The sequence below is a fragment of the Coturnix japonica genome, chromosome 2 (assembly GCF_054131305.1).
Source record: "Coturnix japonica strain WE chromosome 2, WE-NBRP24, whole genome shotgun sequence".
In the NCBI taxonomy this organism is placed as follows: Eukaryota; Metazoa; Chordata; class Aves; order Galliformes; family Phasianidae; genus Coturnix; species Coturnix japonica.
The window spans coordinates 31,220,185-31,241,306 of record NC_140664.1 but is presented as its reverse complement, the minus strand read 5'-3'; the positions used below and the strand labels follow the sequence as shown (position 1 = coordinate 31,241,306).

The 21,122-nt window shown below is 42.4% G+C and overlaps 1 protein-coding gene across 2 annotated transcripts; it reads left to right on the top strand.

The window, feature by feature from the left end:
• Window positions 1-35: 35 nt before the first annotated feature.
• On the top strand, window positions 36-19,659 carry MTFR1 (mitochondrial fission regulator 1). Of its 2 annotated transcripts, none has more exons than XM_015855685.3 (8): window positions 36-175; window positions 4,190-4,332; window positions 8,319-8,417; window positions 12,818-12,936; window positions 15,008-15,249; window positions 16,953-17,214; window positions 17,388-17,556; window positions 18,194-19,659. In XM_015855685.3, the coding sequence occupies exons 2-8, from the start codon at window positions 4,267-4,269 to the stop codon at window positions 18,251-18,253; spliced, it is 1,017 nt and encodes a 338-aa protein (XP_015711171.1). In that variant the 5' UTR covers window positions 36-175; window positions 4,190-4,266; the 3' UTR covers window positions 18,254-19,659. The 2 variants fall into 2 exon arrangements, with proteins under 2 accessions (XP_015711171.1, XP_015711172.1); XM_015855686.3 differs by lacking the exon at window positions 36-175 and adding an exon at window positions 729-749.
• The last annotated feature ends 1,463 nt before the right edge of the window (window positions 19,660-21,122 follow it).

Below are 21,122 nucleotides of genomic sequence, written 5' to 3'. Positions count from 1 at the left end.
GGCCGCTGATTGGCTGCTGGTGGGGTCGCCAGCTCAGTGAGAGAAGCGGGTGAGAGAGCGCGGTGCTGGGGGTGGTTCGGAGCCGGCCGGGCTGCACACGGCCCCACCGGGCGGGAGCGGAGCGTGAGGGGACGGCGGCAGCGGGAGCCGCAGCGCGGGGTGACACTGCAGCGCGGTGAGAAACAACGGGGGACATGGGGAGGAAGTGGGGTGGGGTGAGGTGGGGTGCGGGTGCGGGTGCGGGGAGGCCCCGAGAGGAGGTGGCGGGTGTGACGCGGCTGTTTGCGGATTGAACGTGTCACAGAATGACCCGGGTTGGAAGGGACCTCAAGGATCATGTAGTTCCAACCCCCCTGCCTGGCAGGGCTACCAAACATACACCTTTACTAGATCAGGTTGCCCAGGGCCCCGTCCAACCTGGCCTTGAACACCTCCAAGGACGGGGCATCCACAACCTCCCTGGGCAGCCTGTGCCAGTGTCCGAAAGCGAAACCCGCTGATGTTGTAGTGTCAGTTATGGGAAGCAAAACATGGAGTTTTAAAGCTGCAGTTAGCTGCCGCCGGATCAGAACCAGCCCGGTCGCCATTTACATTGTGTGGGAGCCTGAAGTTGTTACTAAGAGGCATTATGGCAGAAAAAAGCATAGAACGTTCGGAATGCTTTTCCAGCCATGGACACCCTTCTGTGAATAGAACCTTTCTCAAAGGGGGAGCAGGGATGACGCTGACAACAGCAGCTGGGGAGCTGTGTAAGTCTGGCAGCAGAGTGTGGCTGTACGGTTCTGTCTTTATAACGCCTCACTGCCTGGCTTAGAAATCGGGGAGCACTTCACAGATGGGACCTCAAGGATCATGAATCCCCAACCCCCCCATCACAGACAGGGCCACCAACCTCCCCATTTAATACTAGAACAGGCTGCACAGAGCCCCGTCCAGCCTGGCCTTGAACTCCTTTTTTATGTGCTTGGTGCTTCTTTGAAATAAATGTACTTATTTATCACAGAATCACAGAATGAGCCGGGTTGGAAGGGACCTCAAGGATCGTGTAGTTCCAACCTCCCTGCCTGGCAGGGCCACTACATACACTATTGTATAACGTTTATGTTATACAAACCTTTTCAATGTAGAGACTAGACCTTTCGTGGTCTTGTTTACTCTCCATATGTAGCTGATCTGCTGCACCAAGAGCGTTAAAGCATTCTCTTTCATTTTGGCTTGGATTTTAAGTAGAGAAACTTAAATACAAATATCACGTTTCTTTTTAAGAGAACTCATCATTTGAAAGGGCCTTGTATTTTCCAGCGTTGTGCTTATCCACCTAGAAATATTTCTATTTGAAAGTGCTTGCATCTACCTTTTCTTTCTTTTCATTTGCCATGTGTATCATCCACTTGAAAGCCAAAGGGTTTCATTTCCATTTCCTATTAGTTGACTGGTCTGCCTGTGTGTGCAGCTTCCCCAGCCTTTGTATTTACCTCATGAACGTTTGATGAGGTGGTGTTATCTGTCAGCCTTGTAGACTGATAACTGATATGAAAAGATTGAGTGGAAACTACAAAAGCGATTGGGGTTGTACTTAGAAGCATTTTCCTTTTAGATTTCTTTATAGATGAGTAATGATCTGGAGGTTATTAGCACACAGTTGTCCGTAGTGCTGTGCTGGTATCCAGGGGGGTACTTTGCACTCTCACAGAGTGAGTTCTGGGCTGACAATAGCAGGACACGGGGAAATGGTTTTAAGTTAAAAGAGGGAAGATTTAGGTTGGATGTTAAGGGGAAGTTCTTCACTAGGAGAGTGGTTAGGTCCTGGAACAGGCTGCCCAGGGAGGTTGTGGATGCCCCGTCCTTGGAGGTGTTCAAGACCAGGTTGGACGGGGCCCTGGGCAACCTGATCTAGTAAAGGTGTATGTTTGGTGGCCCTGCCAGGCAGGGGGGTTGGAACTACTTGATCCTTGAGGTCCCTTCCAACCCGGGTCATTCTGTGATCTGTGATCAGGGTAGAAGGAGTCATCTCTGCCCTTATGAGGCCCCACCTGCAGTATTGCATCTGGATGTGGGGCACCCAGCATGAGGAGGGTGCAGAGCTGTTGGACTGGGACAGGAGTAGAGCCACAAGGATGGTCTGAGCACCAGAGAGCCTCTCCTACAAATAAAGGCTGAGAGAGTCGGGCTTGTTTGGCCTGGACAGAAGGCAGCGCTGGGGAGACTTCATGGTGCTCTTCTAGTACCTAAAGTGAGGCTGCAGGAAAGCTGGAGTGGGGGGCTCTGTCAGGGACTGCAGCTTATAGGCAGCCCATTATTCTTTTCTGTTGCTTTTCCATTTAATCTCTTAGAGATTAGTTCATTTTTGTCTCCTTTTTTTTTTTAATAAAAATACCCTAATGTTAGTCCTCTGCAAGCTGGTAGAATAGTGCTTTTTGCCTGGTTTATTTGTCAATAAAAGTAAGTCCTGTTAGGAAACTTTATTCTTCCTGTGATGATGAGAAACAAGCAGTTTGGATGTGGTACTCAGGGATATGATTTAGTGGAGGGTTGTTAGTTTAGGTTGGATATTAGGAAGAACTTAGTTACAGAAAGGGTAGTTATGTACTGGAATAGGCTCCCCAGGGAGGTGGTTGAATCGCCATCCCTGGATGTGTTTAAGAGCCGTTTGGATGTGGTGCTCAGGGATATGTTTTAGCGGAGGGTTGTTAGAGTTAGGGTTCTGGTTAGGCTGCGGTTGGACTTGATGATCTTTAAGGTCTTTTCCAACCTGGGCAATTCTATGATTCTATGATTTAAGCCTCACTGGAAAGAATAACGCCAAAAACCAAACCCTGTAAGGTTACGTGGTTCCTGCCAAGTTTCCACAAGAAGTAGATTCTCACTAAGGAGCTGCTGGGGGGAAAAAAAAAAAATCTAAACAACAACCCAGTAACGTTTGTAACGGAAACAGTGATGATTGAACTGTAATGCTCGTGGGCACTTTCAAACTGCACAGCTTTTCCATCCCCTGACTTTGTAACTTCCTAACTAACAGTTCCTCGCTGCCGCGTTGCCTTAGTCATCCTTCTGTCTGTCATGGCTTTAGCAACACGGTTGTTCATGCTGCAAATATTTGGTTCAGGGCGCTTCAACAGAGCGTTGTTTGTAGCCTCATACACAAAACAAACGCAAACCCAAAGCAATAGTTATTTTTGGTGTTTATTTTGTTAGTTTGTTTGTTTTTAAGATGGCACACAATTCTCAATGGCATCCAAGCTGTGACTGTTGTAGAACATGTTTAAGCTGAAGATACGCAATAAAAGCATCTTTAGCGAATAGTAGCGTGTATATAAATAGACGCAGTTTGAAATCTGGCCAACTTTATAAGTCACTTGAGTATTTTCAGGTCCCACATCGCCACTGTTTCCTGTTTCTTTTCTTCTATTAGTCATATTTCCATGTTTCTGTTGTGGGAAACAACAAAGCTGTCAGAGAATGTAAGTGAGGAGAGGGGCTCTGCTTTCTGCAGTTTGTTTTTGCATAGAGAAGAGTTTCAGCTAAGAATGTGGTCCTTGAATCACAGCATTGCAAGTTGGTTGCAAGTGCTCCATTCAAGTCCCAGTATTTTAGTCATTCACTTTGCAACAGCTTTGACTTCTTAAAAATCATACTACAAAACTCTCTTGCTTCTACTAGATGATTTGTCTTTGGGATAACTATACTTTGCAGTACTAGGAATTACAGAATCACAGAATGACCCGGGTTGGAAGGGACCTCAAGGATCATGTAGTTCCAACCCCCCTGCCTGGCAGGGCCACCAAACATACACATTTACTAGATCAGGTTGCCCAGGGCCCCGTCCAACCTGGTCTTGAACACCTCCAAGGACGGGGCATCCACAACCTCCCTGGGCAGCCTGTTCCAGGGCCTAACCACTCTCCTAGTGAAGAACTTCCCCCCAACATCCAACCTAAATCTTCCCTCTTTTAACTTAAATCCATTTCCCCGTGTCCTGCTATTATCAGCCCTTTCAAAGAGTTTACTCCCCTCCTGGGTGTAAGTTCCCTTCAGGTATTGAAAGGCTGCAATGAGGTCAGTTCCAATTGCCTGGAAGTGTCTTGTTTTCAGCAGCTGCCTCAGAAGCTTGTTTTGAAACACATGGAACAATTTTCTTCTCTGTATGACCACTGCTTCTAAAATGTTTGTTTCATGTTTCTTCTTTCAGAAGGACTATGGAACCTCTGCAGCCCTGTAAATTTGGAAGGCTTAAATCCAGGTTTGGAAGAACCCTTTCCAGTCCAAATGATTCGCTGGTTTAAGTGCTTAATGAGGATGATTTTTGAGCAAGTTGGACTTAATATGGAATCAGTAAGTGTTTCAAACTTGATCATTTTTTTGCCTCCCTTTTTTTCAGAAAATCAGGTATTGAAAGCACTTCATATGTTTTAGTTCACTGTTGTCCATTCTAGCAGAGCACTTTAAATACACTCAGTATCTGTATGATTCTGCATTGCTGAGCAGTTTTACAGTTCCCTACTGAAGACATTGAAGTACTGAGTAATGTACGCATTAAAAATACCATGTAATTCCTTCTAGCTCTAACAGCAAACTGTTTCCAGTGTAGATGATGCTTTTCATTCTCCTGCTTTAGGTGTATTTTGAAGATGAAGGAAAACTTTCAACTGACTTTTGACAACTGAATCCATTCTTAAATGTCCTTCCTTCTTTGCTCTTATCTTAGAGAGATAAAGAGCCCCATGAAACTGAGATCATAGAATCACAGAATTACCCAGGTTGGAAAAGACCTTGAAGATCATCAAGTCCAGCTGCAGCCTAACCAGTACCCTAGCTCTAAAAACCCTACACTAAATCATACCCCTGAGTAAATCCCTGAGATGACGATTATTGTGGTGTATCTACCTCTCCTTTCCTCCTGAACATGTTACTGTATAGGAGAGCAACATGGCTGTGTGCTTCACTAGGGAAATAGAAGAATGTGCCTGCATAGGTTTCCTCCTGAACAAAAGAATATGGGGAGCTTTTTGTCAGTGCTTAGACAGGTTTGCTACATATCACCTACTGTCTCACTGGGATCTTTTGGAAGCTGTTTTGAGTAGAATTGCTGTGTCCAATGCAATAATCTCTTTAAGTTACATATTTTAATAAGATGGAATTCCATACCAACTACGTGCAGTATTTATCTGGGATGGTTCTTACTTTACAGATTGTGATAGATCACTCAGGCATTTACAGACAGTACAACTGATACTTGTTGTAGGTTACCCGTAAGAGGTGGTATTTTAGGATTTTATTAGAACTTAAATCTGAGATTTCATGGATACGTATAACATGGATTTCATAACACTGAAAATCCAGAGCACAAGAATGTGGTTACTACTATGGGTGCTAGCATGGTTATTGTTAGCAGCATCTTTAGTCTGTACTTTAAAACAAGTTTATAACCTCTGTTTCCCCCTATTCTCTGTCTCAAGCCTGGGATAATGTGTTTACGTTTCCTAATGTCAGTCATCCCGGAGAACAGTAAAACACTGATGCAATAAGAGGGTATTACTAAGTAATAGTCTGCAGACTTGCTCTGCCAGTGCTTCAAGTCAACAAGAAGCTGTGCAAACAGGACTAGAGCAATGCTGAGACTTACTAGCTCAGCTGGGCAGACCTTGAGGCACAACTTGTGTGCAGTTTGCTGAAAACACCATCTAGGCATATCTTGAATCGCCCAAACTGAGTCATTCTAAACCTGAAACGCATTTAGGCACCAGATATTATGGAGGATATCGGTCCCAGTCAACCTTTTGCCTGTGGTCTGAGCAATCCCTAAACAAGTTTTACCACTTGTTTGAAGTGTACTGCACTTAGGTTGGCAATACAACACACAGTCCAAGCTCTTTGCTCTTGTGGCAGTACTTCCATAATTAATCAAGCATTCTTTTGACTAGTATTTTTTTCCAGTGCAACATCACTTTGAGGCTGTTGTCAACCATTCTGCTTTTAGTAGCAGAATCTACTATGAAAGCTGAGACTGTTACTGCAGTACTGCTATCAGTGGCTTATTCTTGAGGGCTTCAATCTACTTGCATTTTGTTCAACTGTATAGATTGCAATAATGCGGTCGTCACAAATGGGAGGCTGTTCTTTGTGGCATCTAAAATGCAGTTCCCAGAGAGGACTCCGTAGGTTAACTTAACTTAAAGGGCTGACAATAGCAGGACATGGGGAATGGTTTTAAGTTAAAAGAGGGAAGATTTAGGTTGGATGTTAGGGGGAAGTTCTTCACTAGGAGAGTGGTTAGGCCCTGGAACAGGCTGCCCAGGGAGGTTGTGGATGCCCCGTCCTTGGAGGTGTTCAAGACCAGGTTGGACGGGGCCCTGGGCAACCTGATCTAGTAAATGTGTATGTTTGGTGGCCCTGCCAGGCAGGGGGGTTGGAACTACATGATCCTTGAGATCCCTTCCAACCCGGGTCATTCTGTGATTCTGTGGTCTGTGATTAACTGCATATTAAGCAGGAGTTTGGATTTCCTATAATGAAAAACTGAGTCTGAGCAGGTCGTTGGCAACGATGAGGATCTGATGTGAAAATCTATCATACCATATGTGTTGTGCATCTGTGCATTTATTTAGTCAAAATGTATACGTTCTATTAAAGCCAGAGGAAAGAAAGATGCTTTAGCGTGGAACTAAGCAAAATGTTTTTGTGAAGTTTTTGAAATAATATAATCTGGGGATAAATACTGTGAAGCATAATATTTTGTTCTTAATAGAACCTTCTGAATTTGAAGAGTAACGATTTTTGTGTACTATATCAAAGTGTTATTCAGTGGTGTGGTGTGAAACTCCCACAGCTTCACTATGCAAATCACACAAGCAATACAGCCATGCCCTATCAGGGTTGTTTTAATAAATCCGATCCATGCTATTCATACTTAGATTAGAATTAAGATGAGGCAGCCTTCTAACAGGGTGTTGAATTCACTTAAAGCCATAAGCCTTTAAAAACTAAGAGCTGAATAGTCAATTTGTACCTACAGTCAGAAGTGAATACTGTCCAAGTATTTTTAATTACCAGACAGTGTTCTAATTGTTTATTAACCTCATAAACATCATTTATGAGCCTTCCCCTCACTCTTTCCTTCCAGTACCTGAAAGGTTCTTACAGTGAGAGTGGGGCAGGTCTCTTCTCACCAGTGACAAGTGACAGGACGAGGGGAAATGGCCTCAAGTTGCACCAGGGCAAGTTTAGGTTGGTTATTAGGAAGAACTTCTTTACAGAAAGGGTAGTTAGGTACTGGAATAGGCTCCCCAGGGAGATGGTTGAATCACCATCCCTGGATGTGTTTAAGAGCCGTTTGGATGTGGTGCTCAGGGATATGATTTAGTGTAGAGTTAGGGTACTGGTTAGGCTGCAGTTGGACTTGATGATCTTCAAGGTCTTTTCCAACCTGGGTAATTCTATGATTCTATGATTCTGTCTTTTCTCCCTTTGCTTCTGTTGTCATTCTCTCTACTGAAATCTTTCCTGCTTCTGTCGCTCTGTTCTTCTGTTCTGGCTCCTTTTGTAGAATTCTTCTAGGATTAAAGTTTCATTTCATGCACCTTTGGTAAAATAGGAGAGCAAACATTCTTGTCATTAAGTAAAACTGTTTGCAGTTTTCTTTACTGTTTCTGTATGTTGGGGCATTTTAACTTTCAAATGCTTCTTTTTTCCAGTTTTCATTTCCACAGTTGCATGTTCTGCCTTGTATTGGCTTATCGTCAGTTTCTATTAAGACTGGCAGACGCTGTTCCTGTGTTAGAAAAAGCTCTTAATTAAAAAAAAAACAAAACAATTTGGGGAATGTGGAATTTCATAACATCCTGGAGGTGTTTAAGGCCAGGTTGGGTGGGACCCTGGGCAGCCTGGTCTAGTATTAAATAGGGAGGTTGGTGGCCCTGCCTGCGATGGTGGATTGGAAATTCATGATCCTTGATGTCCCTTCCAACCCAGCCATTCTGTGATTCGGAATTTTTCATGATTGAGTGGATTTTCATAAAACGCCCTAAAAAGCTGGGTGTGACTCAATGCAAATTCCTCATTGTGTTAAAAAGAGGCAAATTATGCTTTTGAAGATCACGTCTTGAATCCTACCACAGTACTACATTTATTGCTTTGAATTTAAACTTAGTGTAAAGGCTGTCTTGAACTTAAACATTCATAACTGTATATTGTATTCCTAGCGAGAAAAGAATAACTTCTAAATCATATGTACATTTAGCACAAGCATAGTACAGAAGGATAAAGGAAAACTGTTCCAATATTTTTGTATCTAATTCTGACTATTTTTTTCTTCCCAATAGGTACTTTGGTCAAGCAAGCCTTATGGTTCATCTCGGAGTATTGTAAGAAAAATTGGTACTAACCTCTCTCTAATACAGTGTCCAAGAGTTCAGTTTCAGGTAGGCAATCTCAACTGTTTTAAACACAACTTTCGCTATACAGATGAAGAGATTTACTCTCGTATCAAAAGATTTTAAGGAAACGTACAGCCCACTTAAGTAAATTGCCTTGAGGGTTCATGAATACAGAATTAGATAAACCTGTCGCATAGGAGAATACTTCAGTTCTTCCCACTTCCAATTCAGATTTTTACCTACTATGGGTTCTTTTCTGTACTGCCTAAAATGCTGACCAATGTTGCTGTAAACACATTAACAAAACTTGAATTGTTTCCCTAAAGAAAATGGAACTTCTAAAATCATAGAATCGTGGAATGGCCTGGGTTGAAAAGAACCTCAATGATCATCCAGTTTCGACCCCCCTGCTATATGCAGGGTCACCAGCCACCAGACCAGGCTGCCCAGAGCCACATCCAGCCTGGCCTTGAATGCCTCCAGGGATGGGGCATCCACAACCTCCTTGGGCAACCTGTTCCAGTGCATCACCACCCTCTGTGTGAAAAACTTCCTCCTAATATCTAACCCAAACGTCCCCTGTCTTAGTTTAAAACCATTTCCCCTTGTCTTATCACTATCCACCCTTGTAAACATGTGTTTCCCATCCTGTTTATACACTCCCTTCAAGTACTGGAAGGCCACAATGAGGTCTCCCCAGAACTTTCTCTTCTCAAAGCTTCTCATTTGTTATCTTGTATCTTTCACTGCATCTAGTGGGAGGCTAAAGAGTGAGGGCAAAAACTTGAGGAGAAACCCTTGCTTTTTATAACAAGTCGGTCAGGAACAGATGGGAAAATGGAAGCTGTTACACAGGATCTTTTCAACTCTGAGAATGCTGCGCATAGGGGGTGGGCATAGAATTACAGGGATTTAGTGCTTGAAACTTATGCTGAGAAAGGAGTATTTCTTGGCTTGAACGAGGGTGGAGAATGCAAAGATGAATGGTGGGAACCATCGGCCATACTAAGGCAAGGTAATTTTTACACAGCTGATTTTTTCACTCTTACATTACTCTCTGTATCCTGTATGAGATGTATGAATAATATTGGAATTTAAAATAAGCCTAAAAACCCCAAATAACTCAGATTACCTTTCTGTGGTGATAGTAAAAGCCATGCTAACATTACCTGGGGGACAAAGTGGTTAATGCAGGCTTTTTAAAGATTTATATTTTTTTTTAGAATAATTATAACTGTTTCAGTTCATAGACTGCTGAACGTGTAGAAGTGTGATGCTAACATCTCTCTTTCTCTTTATATCTGTGTCAAGATTCTGTAGTGAAGTTCAGTACCAGCCTTGATCACGTTTATGCTGTTGCAACTGAGGCTTTCCTACAGCTGTCTCTTCCTTTTTCTTTCTTGCCAGCTTTAGCTCTTTTATGAAAGGACCGTGCACTGAACTTTGCTGTAAGTCACTTCATCCAGAAACCAAAGCAAACCATACTTGCCTCACCTGGGGGTGCATGCATACCACCAGTGCTTCTAACTTTATCTGAGACCAATAAACATTCTACAGGCTTTCTTTTTGTTATGATAAATGGATAAGGGGTATTGAAAGACTATCCCTATTTATGTTCGTTCTTCTCGCATGCTTGAGGTGTGTGACTGTTGTATTTGTCTCTGTGTTTTTTGTCCTCCTCAATATTTATTGCTAAGTGCAGCTCATGCATTTAGTAAGCGGTGGCAGAACTTTGCTATATATGGCATGAACAAATGAAAGTGGTTCATAAAGCTTTTTTGTATGTCATACTTTACCTGTGTTCTTTAGGGGAGAAAGAGTTGAGCATCAATATAGCTGAGGTAGGCTCAAACAAACTAATAAATGCATACAGACATAGTGCAACAGCACATCATCAGTAGGGTAAAACTAACCTGTCTCACAATGGTCTAAACTCAGCTCACATTCCCTATTAGTGGGTGAACAATCCAACGCTTGGTGAAGATAGGAGCCTTCCTCCTCCAGTGTTACCAATCCAGTGTCTTCCAGATACAACATCTCCATTGTAGTCCCGTGCTTCTGTTTGTCTGATATACACTGTATAAATGAATACAAGCCTCCTAAGGAATTGATGTGAATGTAGCAAACGTCAGTGCTCATCTGAAAAACCACAGCAGTTTTGTCCTGAAGAAGGATTTCAAAATGTTTAATACACAAGTCTATTAGTAATTTGAAAGCTGAGGCTTTTGTTCTTTCTTAAATGTGTATAAATATTTGTTCTACTTTCCGCTTCTTGGAGCCAACAAGAGGTAGGAACCCTACTTTGACACCATATAAAAGCAGTTCAGCGTGTTTTTGTTTTTCAGGCATTCTTTGTCTGCATGCACACATGTATATGTCAAGCACACACACACTAAAATAGGGGAAGAGTCTGTTAAGGAAAAATATGGGGAAACTATAGTTCTACTTAAAGAGTTCTATAAGAGAATAGAAAGAAAAGCAAGCTAATTCTGCTCCTTCATCCTATGCCTGCAATCCAGTGTTTAATAGAACTGGGCCTGTTTTCAGCTGTCATTTCTCCATTTCAGGCATTGCAGAGCAGTTATCTGAATGTTCCTCAGCCAGGATGGGCTGGAGCCCATTCAGCAGGGTTCTTTAAACACCGTTCTACAGACAAGCAGAAGTTCTAAGAGTTGATTGCTGGCTTTTAACTTCTAAGTTCAATGAAAATCTTGCCTCAACTTGAAATTCAGAACCCGCTTCTGTGAAGGCCTTGTCATTTATAGGGACAGAGAAAAAAAAACATCTGCATATGGAACAAGCAGATTCTGTTTACGCATAAATATGACTTAATAAGTAAGAAGAAACTTGCATCACAGTGTAACAGACGGCTTGCTACTAGATATTGGATTAGAAGTTACTTATCTCATGATGCAAGAAACCTGGCTGTGGTAAATGCATTCCTTACTGTTGCTTTCTAAAGTGATTTCTGATGCAAGCACATGTAATACATTTATTTAAATGCACCTTCAGACTTTTGTGGTAATAGTTCCTCATGTGGCCATTACCATTAGGAAAATTCCTATGGCCTGCAAAAAGATGTTACAGATGTTTTTAGTTACCATTAGCTTTAATACAGCTGCAGTGGTCACGATCATTCTATTTTTAAAAAGAAGAAAATAATACAAGGAAACCTCAAACAATGACAGTCCTACCATGCAACATAGTATGCTCCAGGCTGTTCTGAAGAGAGGCAGGCTGTGATGGTATTAGGCACAACTGTTAATGTGATAACATATTGCCATCTGTGCTGATGCTACCTGGAAAAAACCCTGTTGTTTCCAAATGCTCGAGTAATGGCAATATATACTCCTGGGAGCTGCGATAAAGGCTCACACGCAAGTTGCAAGAGTAGTCATCTTCACCTCATAATCTCAATTTCCAAAGCTGTTTGTGACAACTCCTAGGGGAAGAAGAAATAAAACAACAACAGAAACAGAACTTATATATACTTCTATCTGGAACTTGTGTATCAAAGGCTACAACTAAAATATGTGTGCGTGTTCTTCATAAATGGTTTTACTCAATCAAGATTACAGTCCTACTGTGCTAGGTCAGCTACAGATTCATTATACTGCTAGCATTTCATGGTTGCTGCTACATTGTAGTTTCTTCTTAGAGGAGTGGGTTGCATTTGAGTGCTAGCAGGATGGATCAGAGCAGTACATAAGAGACTATTAAATGATAGCACCATCTTTGCCAGTGTTTGTAGTTTCCCTGCCACTACCAGCACTTAAATACCTGCAACACTTCACGTGCAAATTTGGCACATGGATTATATGTAACATATGCAGTAGAGGTGGCGGAGTCACACTGGAAATAAATAACTAAAGGCAGCAAACAGAGCAGGAGGAATTACAGAAGGATCTTTCAGTAACTTTCATTTGCTAAAGTACAGAGATCAGGCTGTACTCAGTCACTGGACTGAATACACATGCCCTTGTGTAGCATGAGCTACAACAGTTTCTCTCACAAGATTACTAAGTTAGCCTAAAAGATTAATAGGTAGAAGTAGTAATTACTTTCTAACTTCTGGTCATGAATATCATTAAAACATTATTTAAGTTATTACAGCAAAGTACTCCAGAGTGTTGATGTTTGTCATTAAGGTAACAATTTGCTTTGGACTTCCAGTGCTGAGTGTTGTGCCATAGTACATGTAGGTAGTCGTGAATCTCACAAACCAATATGATTTCTGCAAAACATTCAGGAGATAAGATTGAATAGTGTGTTAGATTTTACACCAAGCTCAGGACAGTAACAAGTGTACTGAGTCTATTGATGCACTTCATGCATGTATGTGTTAATAGTTATGTGCAGCCTCACTAGAAGCATTGGATAAAACAACTGTGAAATAGGCTGGGAATAATGTTTCTAAAACTTTCAATCTTGCCTTTAAAATGTAGCTTACTTCTCAAGCCATAGAAGGAAATCATCCTCATCAACATAGAGAAGATGCAGTGGCTTCCTTTGCAGATGTCGGATGGGTTGCTCAAGAGGAAGGTGAAGTCTCTACAAGGCTCAGGTACGCACTTAGACTTTCTCTTTGAAATTAAAAGCTGAGCAAAAGAACTGGGTTCTCTCCAGTGAGAATACACTGTGCATTACTGTTAATGCAGGGCTTTGCGTTCTATAGCACATAATTTAAAATTACAATTTATATTTTGTCTTCATCTTTATAATGAAGACTGGCAGGGAAACGTGTGAGTACCTGTGTCCAGAATTATAGCACAGATACTTCTGTGTTGGACACGGAGTGCTGCGTAGCACTGTAGCTGCATGAAACAGTTTGGCCAAAGTGATGAAGTTCTATTTTCTAACCTATCCAAATTACTGCTGACACCAGCCTGAACCAGAGTACAGTTCTGTAGCACAGGGAAAACCTTAGTTCAGACTAACCTTCCAGAAACTGAAGGAGTGATGTACTGCTGAAGTACCTGCATGCAAACGAAGGGAGGGGTGGGACAAGTGGGTGTGAGATCAGACTAAAAGAATCCTCTAGGTAAATAGTGAGCTTAAGGCAATGTAGGCTTCTAATGAAACATGCAGGTGAGTTATTTAGCAAACATGAACATTTCAGTGTACACTCTGCATTCCACCTGTGCATGATGCTGTGTAGTGCAGCATACATTAGGTGTGTCTCATTTCACAGAGATCACATAGGTGATACTGATAAATATATTTTCACTCTAATTTAGTAAATAGCATTGCAGACAATTTTTTAAGTGAATGCAGTTCTGTAAATGAAGCAACTAAATGAAAAGCCACGCTTCTCCTACCCCTAATCAGAGCAGTACTGACAACTCAGGCATAATATTCTTACAGGGCATTAAAATCCAGTGAGGAAATTTGCTTAAAATGCTATTGCTGCTCTGAGCTAAAGATACTCTTTGCTTTTCAGCTCTTCTGCTCCTTTGAAGAGGTTGTAGAAGGTGCATTTTAGAGTGGAATGACTGCCAGCCTCCCCGCTTTGCTTTTTTAGAGTGCAGGGAGCTGGTTCCTAAAGGAAGCATCCTATGCTTTTCTCAATCTTAGTTGCTATTTCCAAGTTAATAATAGTACCTGCATTTTAAAATCCTTGGTAAAATTCAGTTGTGCTTAATCAAGCTGTGCTGGTCATAGAACCACAGAACGCTTGGGGTGGAAGAGTCCTTCAGGACAATCAAGTTCCAACCCTGCTGCTTTGGGCAGGGTTGCCACCCTCTAGGGCAGTAAAGCTGGGGAAGGGGCTGCAGCACGAGTCTTTTGGGGAGCACTCAAGGGAACTGGGTCTGGAGAAGACTCAAGGGAGACCTTACAGCTCTCTACAATTAACTGCCTGAAAGGAGGTTGTGGTGAGGTGGGGGTCAGCCTCTTCTCCCACATAACAGTGATAGGGGGAGAGGTGATGGCTTCAAGTTGTGCCTGGGGAGGTTCAGGTTGGATAGAATGGTCAAGCACTGGAACAGGCTGGAGGAACATGGGTTAGTGGGCATGGTGGTGAGGGGTTAATGGTTGGACTAGATGATCTTAGAGGTCTTTTCCACAGCTCCTCCAGATAATGTTTGATATTTTCTGTCAGTGTTGTGAAAGACTCAGTTGTGTATCATCTAGTGCTACAGTGAGATGATCTGATTTATGACAACCCATTATCATTAATCTGTGTCAGCTCTACTCAGCCTGTTTTAAAATGTTGTTGTCACCAATGAATATAAACTGTTGGTGACTGCAGATGTTCAGTAATCTCTGTGTTTAACGTAGCTTCTGCCTTCATGCAGGAAAGCAGCAGAGTTGAATGTTCTTGCTCTTTGTGAGTAGGAAAGCTCACAGACGCTCTTACATTGTATGAAGCTTTATTTCTCTATAGTAGTGTTTATTCTTAGAAACCTTGACGTAAGATCCCTTCCTGTTTATTGATAAGCAGCATCAAGCTCCATATACTCCATTCTCCTGGTAAAATGGAGGGCAGAAATGGAACAGAAATCCAGAAGTTCAAAAACAGTATAAAAATGCGCTGTGGATTTTTGTCAATCCTTCAACTTCTGTCCTTGGTTTGCTTCAGTTTTTACTGATTGGAAAACCTTTAAAGAAGAATTTTCTGATGTTTTTTCTTACAGGTCAGAAGTGTGGTCAAAAACATCCCAGCCCCATTCAGGTGAACTACATCAGCCTGGAAATTCCCTGGGCAGACAGGACTCTGTTCCAAACCCATTACATGAAGAACCAGCACCCAGGAGTGCAGTAATTGCAAATGAAGAAGCTCTGCAGAAGATCAGTGCTCTGGAAAATGAACTAGCCACTTTAAGAGCACAAATAGCCAAAATTGTTATCTTGCAAGAGCAACAGAATCTGACAGCAGGTATGAGATCTACTGTACTCTTAGCACAGATTACTTAATGAATTGTCCTTTTGATGTTCGGTGCAGCATTAAGTCATTTTTGTGAGATATTGCATTACTGGACACTCTGCATATTCCTTTGCTTAGGTTGGTAGATGGGCATAGCATCTTAATGGAGGGATACAGAGTGTTTCTTAGAATCACGGAACGACCTGGGTTGGAAGGGACCTTTAAGATCACGTAGTTCCAACCCCATGGAAGGACACCTCCCTCTAGACCAGGGTGCTCAGAGCCCCCATCCAGCCTGGCCTTGAATGCCACCAGGGAGGGGGCATTTCTCTGAAGGCTCATCCGAATTCCAATCTGCAGATGAGAAAAGAAGTATGAGCAGCTTTCAGAGCAAAGCTAATGATAAACAGCTGGGATTTAACCAAGTTAAATAATTACTAACACCTGAATCTTCCTACCCAGAAATAGACCATCTCATATCATGATATAGTCATGTAAGAGACTGATTAAGCTTCTGGAAGATGTAGTTTGTATCTAAATCTTATGAAATAAACAGCAGAAAAGGAGATTGTTCATACAGAACCAGAAGTCGTTTCCTGTAGTAAGCACCATAAGAGCTTTTCCTTCTTTCCCTTACAACTAACCACCACTGTCCATCCAATTCTGAGTCTCCAGTCTGCAAGGGTTAATGGGTTGCAGACCCATTGCCAATTACAGATAATGGCCATTCAGTTTTCACTGATTCCCACAAGTACTTTGTTTAACCTGTGCTCATGGTATCGATTAGTTTTTGCCTGTGAACTGATTCTTCCCGACCTGTTCAAATACAAAATGGTGAAACAGCTTTAAAGGTCACTTGGTTACATTCTTGAATTGTAGTAATTTTAATAATTTAATTGTAGAATGTCCCACAGGAACTTAAGTTTTCCTCATTTTCCCTTTTTCTTTATGTATTAGGAAACTTAAATTCTGATGTGACTTTATCATCTTTACCTCCCTCTTCTGGTAGAATGTGGTAACTCAGTTGTGTCTGAGTGCACTGACAGAATATTCTCCTGTACTGTCTGTGTACGTATTCATACTAGATACCATAGGCCTCAAAATTCTGCCTTAGCCTGGTTTCAGCAGTTTCATAAAGGTGCATTTAAGCAGAGGTTTCTTCACGTTTTGATGATTTCTACTATTGTATTGAGAGAGGGAATATCAAGTCAGGATAGTTCAGACACGATTGGCTGTCCTAAAAAATCCCTATCCTCAAAGAGCTGGCATTTAAGCTTGAATTTAAGCACTATTTAAGCTCTGAAATATACATTTTAAAGTCTCATATGGTAATTTCTGTTTATAAACTGGAAGAATCATAACTCACATGGCAGACTATGGGAGAGTTGGACTGGATGACCATTAAAGGTCCCTTCCAACTCAAATGATTCTATAACGTCCAACCTCTCAGAAGAAAGTGAAATACTGACAATGTTAAAAGCAGGGTTTGATTTGAAAGCCGTGGTGCTGTCCATCTCAGTGCAGTTTGAACTAGGAATTCAAGGAAGGATTTTGATGTGGTTTTTCAGCGATGCCAACTTATGAAGTTATGTGACAATCTAAAAAAGGCAGAGAGGAGACAACTGAAGCTGTTTTAATCATATTCTGCTCAGACTGTTTGTGAGGTATAAAGGGTACTTAGAAGGAAACTGACGTGGCACATGTTTTGTTTGCAGCTGGGCTAAGCCCTGTTGCCTCAGCTGCTGCCCCTGGTCTGCCGCCACCACCACCGCCGCCACCTCCCCCTCCTCCTCCTCCGCTCCCTCCCCCACCTCTGCAGCAAAACCTGTCTGCCATCGAGCTCATCAGACAGCGGAGAAACAGGAAAACAAACGCTGGCCAGATTCCGACAGAAAATGGGCCGAAGAAACCTGAAATACCAAACATGCTAGAAATCCTCAAAGACATGAACAGTGTGAAACTACGCTCGGTGAAAAAGTAAGATGTTTATTTGTATGTACTAACTTCTGCATTAATGGTTTGCTTTTATGACTGTGAACTGTTTTAGCTTGGGGGAGATTACGATGTAACATTTGACAAGCAAGAGTAGAAGTGAATTCACAGCTTCTGAATCTTTGGACTAAGCTGAGGTTTCTCTTTTACCTTTCTAGATCACAGGGAGATACAAAACCAAAAGCAGTTGACCCCACAGATCCTGCAGCTTTAATAGCAGAAGCACTCAGAAAGAAGTTTGCTTACCGATACCGAGGGGATAGCCAAAGTGAAACTGAAAAAGTCATTCCCAAGTCTGAAGCTAAGACAAAGACTGAAGTGGTGCTGGTGAGTTGTGCTTCTGATTGCTCGGACAGATTATCATTTGATAGTTGCCTGGTAAGCCCAATAAATCTTCCTGCCAACAGGTAGAAATACCAAGGAATTAACAAACCTATCCACAGAACCCCATGAATTCCTTTGAATGTAGGAAGCAAATCACATTATAGGGAGTTTCTTCTAATAATTGGCATAAGTGAGTTAACAGTTTTTAGTATGATTTTCTTTCTTTGTTCCACATCATGGGGGCGTTAAAATGAGATTATTCTTAGTACAGGTTAATGGCTTCTAGTTTATTTCAGATTGATTTGAAATCCAAGGGCTTTTTGGAGCAGTGGATATTCTGTGTGTGAGTTTCTGTCAATACACATTTACTCACAAAACAAGATAACGTAGATCAGTGAGGTTAGTAAACAGCCCTCAAAGCCTTGTGCCATAGAATCAGAACAGGAAAGTGTAGAACTCCATCATCTAAAGCAGCTTAACCAAAAGAGTTAGTTGTGTGCTGAAGTCTTGTGTGGCAACATTTGCGGAGGAACAAATTGATGGAGGGAATTACCGCTAGTTTTGTGTACAGCTTGGATGGGTAATAGTTCAGCTGGGTCTCTGCTGAAAGCAATCAGTGCCTTTCTGGTTTTCTTCTCAGTTTGGACCACACATGCTGAAGTCTACAGGAAAAATGAAGACTTTAATTGAAAATCCTTAATGTTGTGAGAAAACTGCATGAAAGACTGTCAAGCTGCTTTGTCTTCAATCTCCTGTGTTGCTGGTAGCACCGAGTGGTCTCACGCAAAGCAGAAGAAAAAGTGACATGAAACATAGATTTGAGGAACTAAACATGAAGTTTGAGATGCATGTTTGCTTGTGATTTACCACAAGGAATAAATTCGGCCTTATACTCAGGTATTAATTTTGTTTGTAAACCTGGCTTTCTGTGTAGACTTACATGATGGTATTTGTTCGGTAACACTATGTTATCTCTATGACATCCCTCGTGTATAACTGACTGCCTTAAAACATTGTGTATGTGTTAATGACAGCAACATTCCCTTATGTTAATAACTCATTTGAGCTCTAATGGTAACTTGCACTACAGTGTTTACTTTGATACCAACTTTTTCCATGTCGGTGTTTCTTTTAAACTTCATTTTAGCAAACTTTTACCCCCTTCAAGAAAACTGAATACATTCCCCTTTATTGCAAACAGAGAAAAAGCTGAAATCTGCTGCAGAAGTCACGTGGTGTGAGGTTTTTAGTAGCAGCACAGAGCTGCAGTGATAAGATAGCAATACCTACCATCCTGTGGCCAACATACAGAGCGCTGTTGGGGCCCTCAGTGTTGGGATTGCAGAGAACATGAACTGAGCAGGAGGTAGCAGCAGACTGAAACCATTACTGCCAGAGCAGGTGTTAGCAGTGCAGCATGGTGTAGATAAAAAGGCAGAAAGTAGCAAGAGGTGCAAGTTGCCAAAAGCATCTTGCTCCTTTCAGCGGTGCTCAGAGATGGTTACAGACACCTTTCTATTCCACCTTTCTATTCCCAACTGGGTAGGCTTTGTGCTGTTGGGGATTGCACAAGCCCTCGTGGTCCTCTTTGCGGGTGGCCACGGTTGAAGCTGTTGCACATACTGTGTTTTCACGGGAAGTCCTTGGAGATTTCCCATTGCATTTCTTTGCTGCCCGACCTGCACCGAGCTACTCTGCCTTCCAACCCTGGCACCTCTGTCCACAGATGCGCAGGGCTGAAGCCTGTCTGCTACTTGAACAAGTGCCTTTTAGAGCTGCTGTTTTCTAGGAAAAGAGAAACAGCACATTAGAAGTAAAAACAAGTGAATGGCTCCTGATGACAACTGAAGCTTTGCTGCTGCTTGTAACTGGGACGTATGATTGTATGATCAAGGAGGATGTTTTCTGGTGTGAAACTTGACAGGATGTTAGTATGTACACCATATCAATTCTTTTCAGAATGCTCTGCCATTGGTTTTAATGATAAGCCATTAAATATTCATGTTCTTTTAAACGCCTTCACAACACCTTTTCAAAGGTTAATTTGGGGTGTTTTATATTTAATGCTCGATTCCCGTTATATAAAATTAAAGGCATTTAAAATAAGTACTGGGTACATGATTTGTGGTACTCTACAAATGATACCAGCCCAATCAAGTATAGTCTACATTCTATGACAGTGACTCAGAACGCATTGGCAGCCTGCACGTGTTTCGGAACAGGACTGCTTACCTTGCTGTGCAGCACAGTTAGTCCTAGAGTAGCACACGGCTGGTAGTGCGGAGGGAGGGAGGAGGTTCTGCCTCCCCCAGGCTTACCCTGAAACTTCTCCTACACTCCTGGTACCCACCTGGAGGTTCTGGCCTGTCCCTGCACACACTGCTGTCCCCACAGGCCACAGCTCCACAACAGCTGGCCCAGAAAACCTCTGCTGAAGTCACACTAGTGAAAGCATTTCAGCCAGCTTCAATTTCACTCTGTCATTTGCGGTAACGTAACTCAGTTCAGTTGTATCATTAATTGTAAGCTTCAGGATATCGACTGACCTCTTAAATTGGTCTGAAACACGAGGAAAACACGCGTTGAAACCTCTCTGGTTTGAAATGTTGACATGAGTGCAGGTATTTGGCACCCCAGAAATACAGGAACACGGCAAAGCCTTATCAGTGACATAAAGCCATGGTAACGGAAATGCCCTCTGTATAGAAAACAGCACAAAGCTGCCGTCAATTAATTTACTTCATGCTTTCATGTACCTTATTTTGCATCTTTCTGCCTTAAATCCTTCCATTACATGCTGCCAGTGCGCACAGAGAACCTCCCAGGCAGCAGTACTAAAAGTGGGGACAAGCACACAGGACAGACACCCACAGCAGAACCCAAGGCCTGCGCCCAGCTCTCCATCAGCACATGGGGTGGCCCAGCAGCACATCTGCAGATTAGAAGTAGTTACAGTGGGAACCTGACACCCATCCCATAATGCATTCCCAGGACCCAGCTGGGCTGAGTGACTCTCAGCAGCTGTAACGCATTACAGATGCTCACAGCACATCGATGCTCTCAGCAACACTAAACAATTAATGCTGACATTGAGCATAGATTTTAGAAGGAATTTCTGGACAATGCTTTGAAGAAAAGGGATTTTGTTTTTCACTTCAGTCCAATGTCAGAGGCTCCTACACACATTCATAAATGAGATCTTCCTCAATCCAGTGTGGGAGTGAGAGATGGAAGCCCCTCCCTCCCCAGGAGAACTGGCACTCAGCACTGGGACCCACTGCGTTGGTTCTTATCCTACCACAGCCATCTGCTTAACAACAAACGGCACAGGTTGTTGATCCATGTTACGTTTAAGTGGTGTTACACACATATTTGTAAATGCATTGGTTTCCCTCCCCATTAGAAATACTGGTGCGTATCTCAAAGCCTGCAACAAGCGGCAATGTTGATAGAGCCAGTGAGGCCCTGCCTTTAACAAGGCCTCCCAGAGCCAGCTCAGCACCCATGCTCACGCTGCCTGGACTCAGATAGATAGTGAAGGAAGGAAGCTGACACGGGGTCAGAACAAA

Bases quoted from the DNA above. Each gene is read 5' to 3' on its own strand.
- MTFR1 (XM_015855685.3), top strand. From the start codon at position 4,267: ATGATTCGCTGGTTTAAGTGCTTAATGAGGATGATTTTTGAGCAAGTT. The intron at 15,250-16,952 runs GTATGAGATCTA...TTTTGTTTGCAG, and splicing joins GCAACAGAATCTGACAGCAG to CTGGGCTAAGCCCTGTTGCC. The intron at 17,557-18,193 runs GTGAGTTGTGCT...TTTTCTTCTCAG, and splicing joins CAAAGACTGAAGTGGTGCTG to TTTGGACCACACATGCTGAA.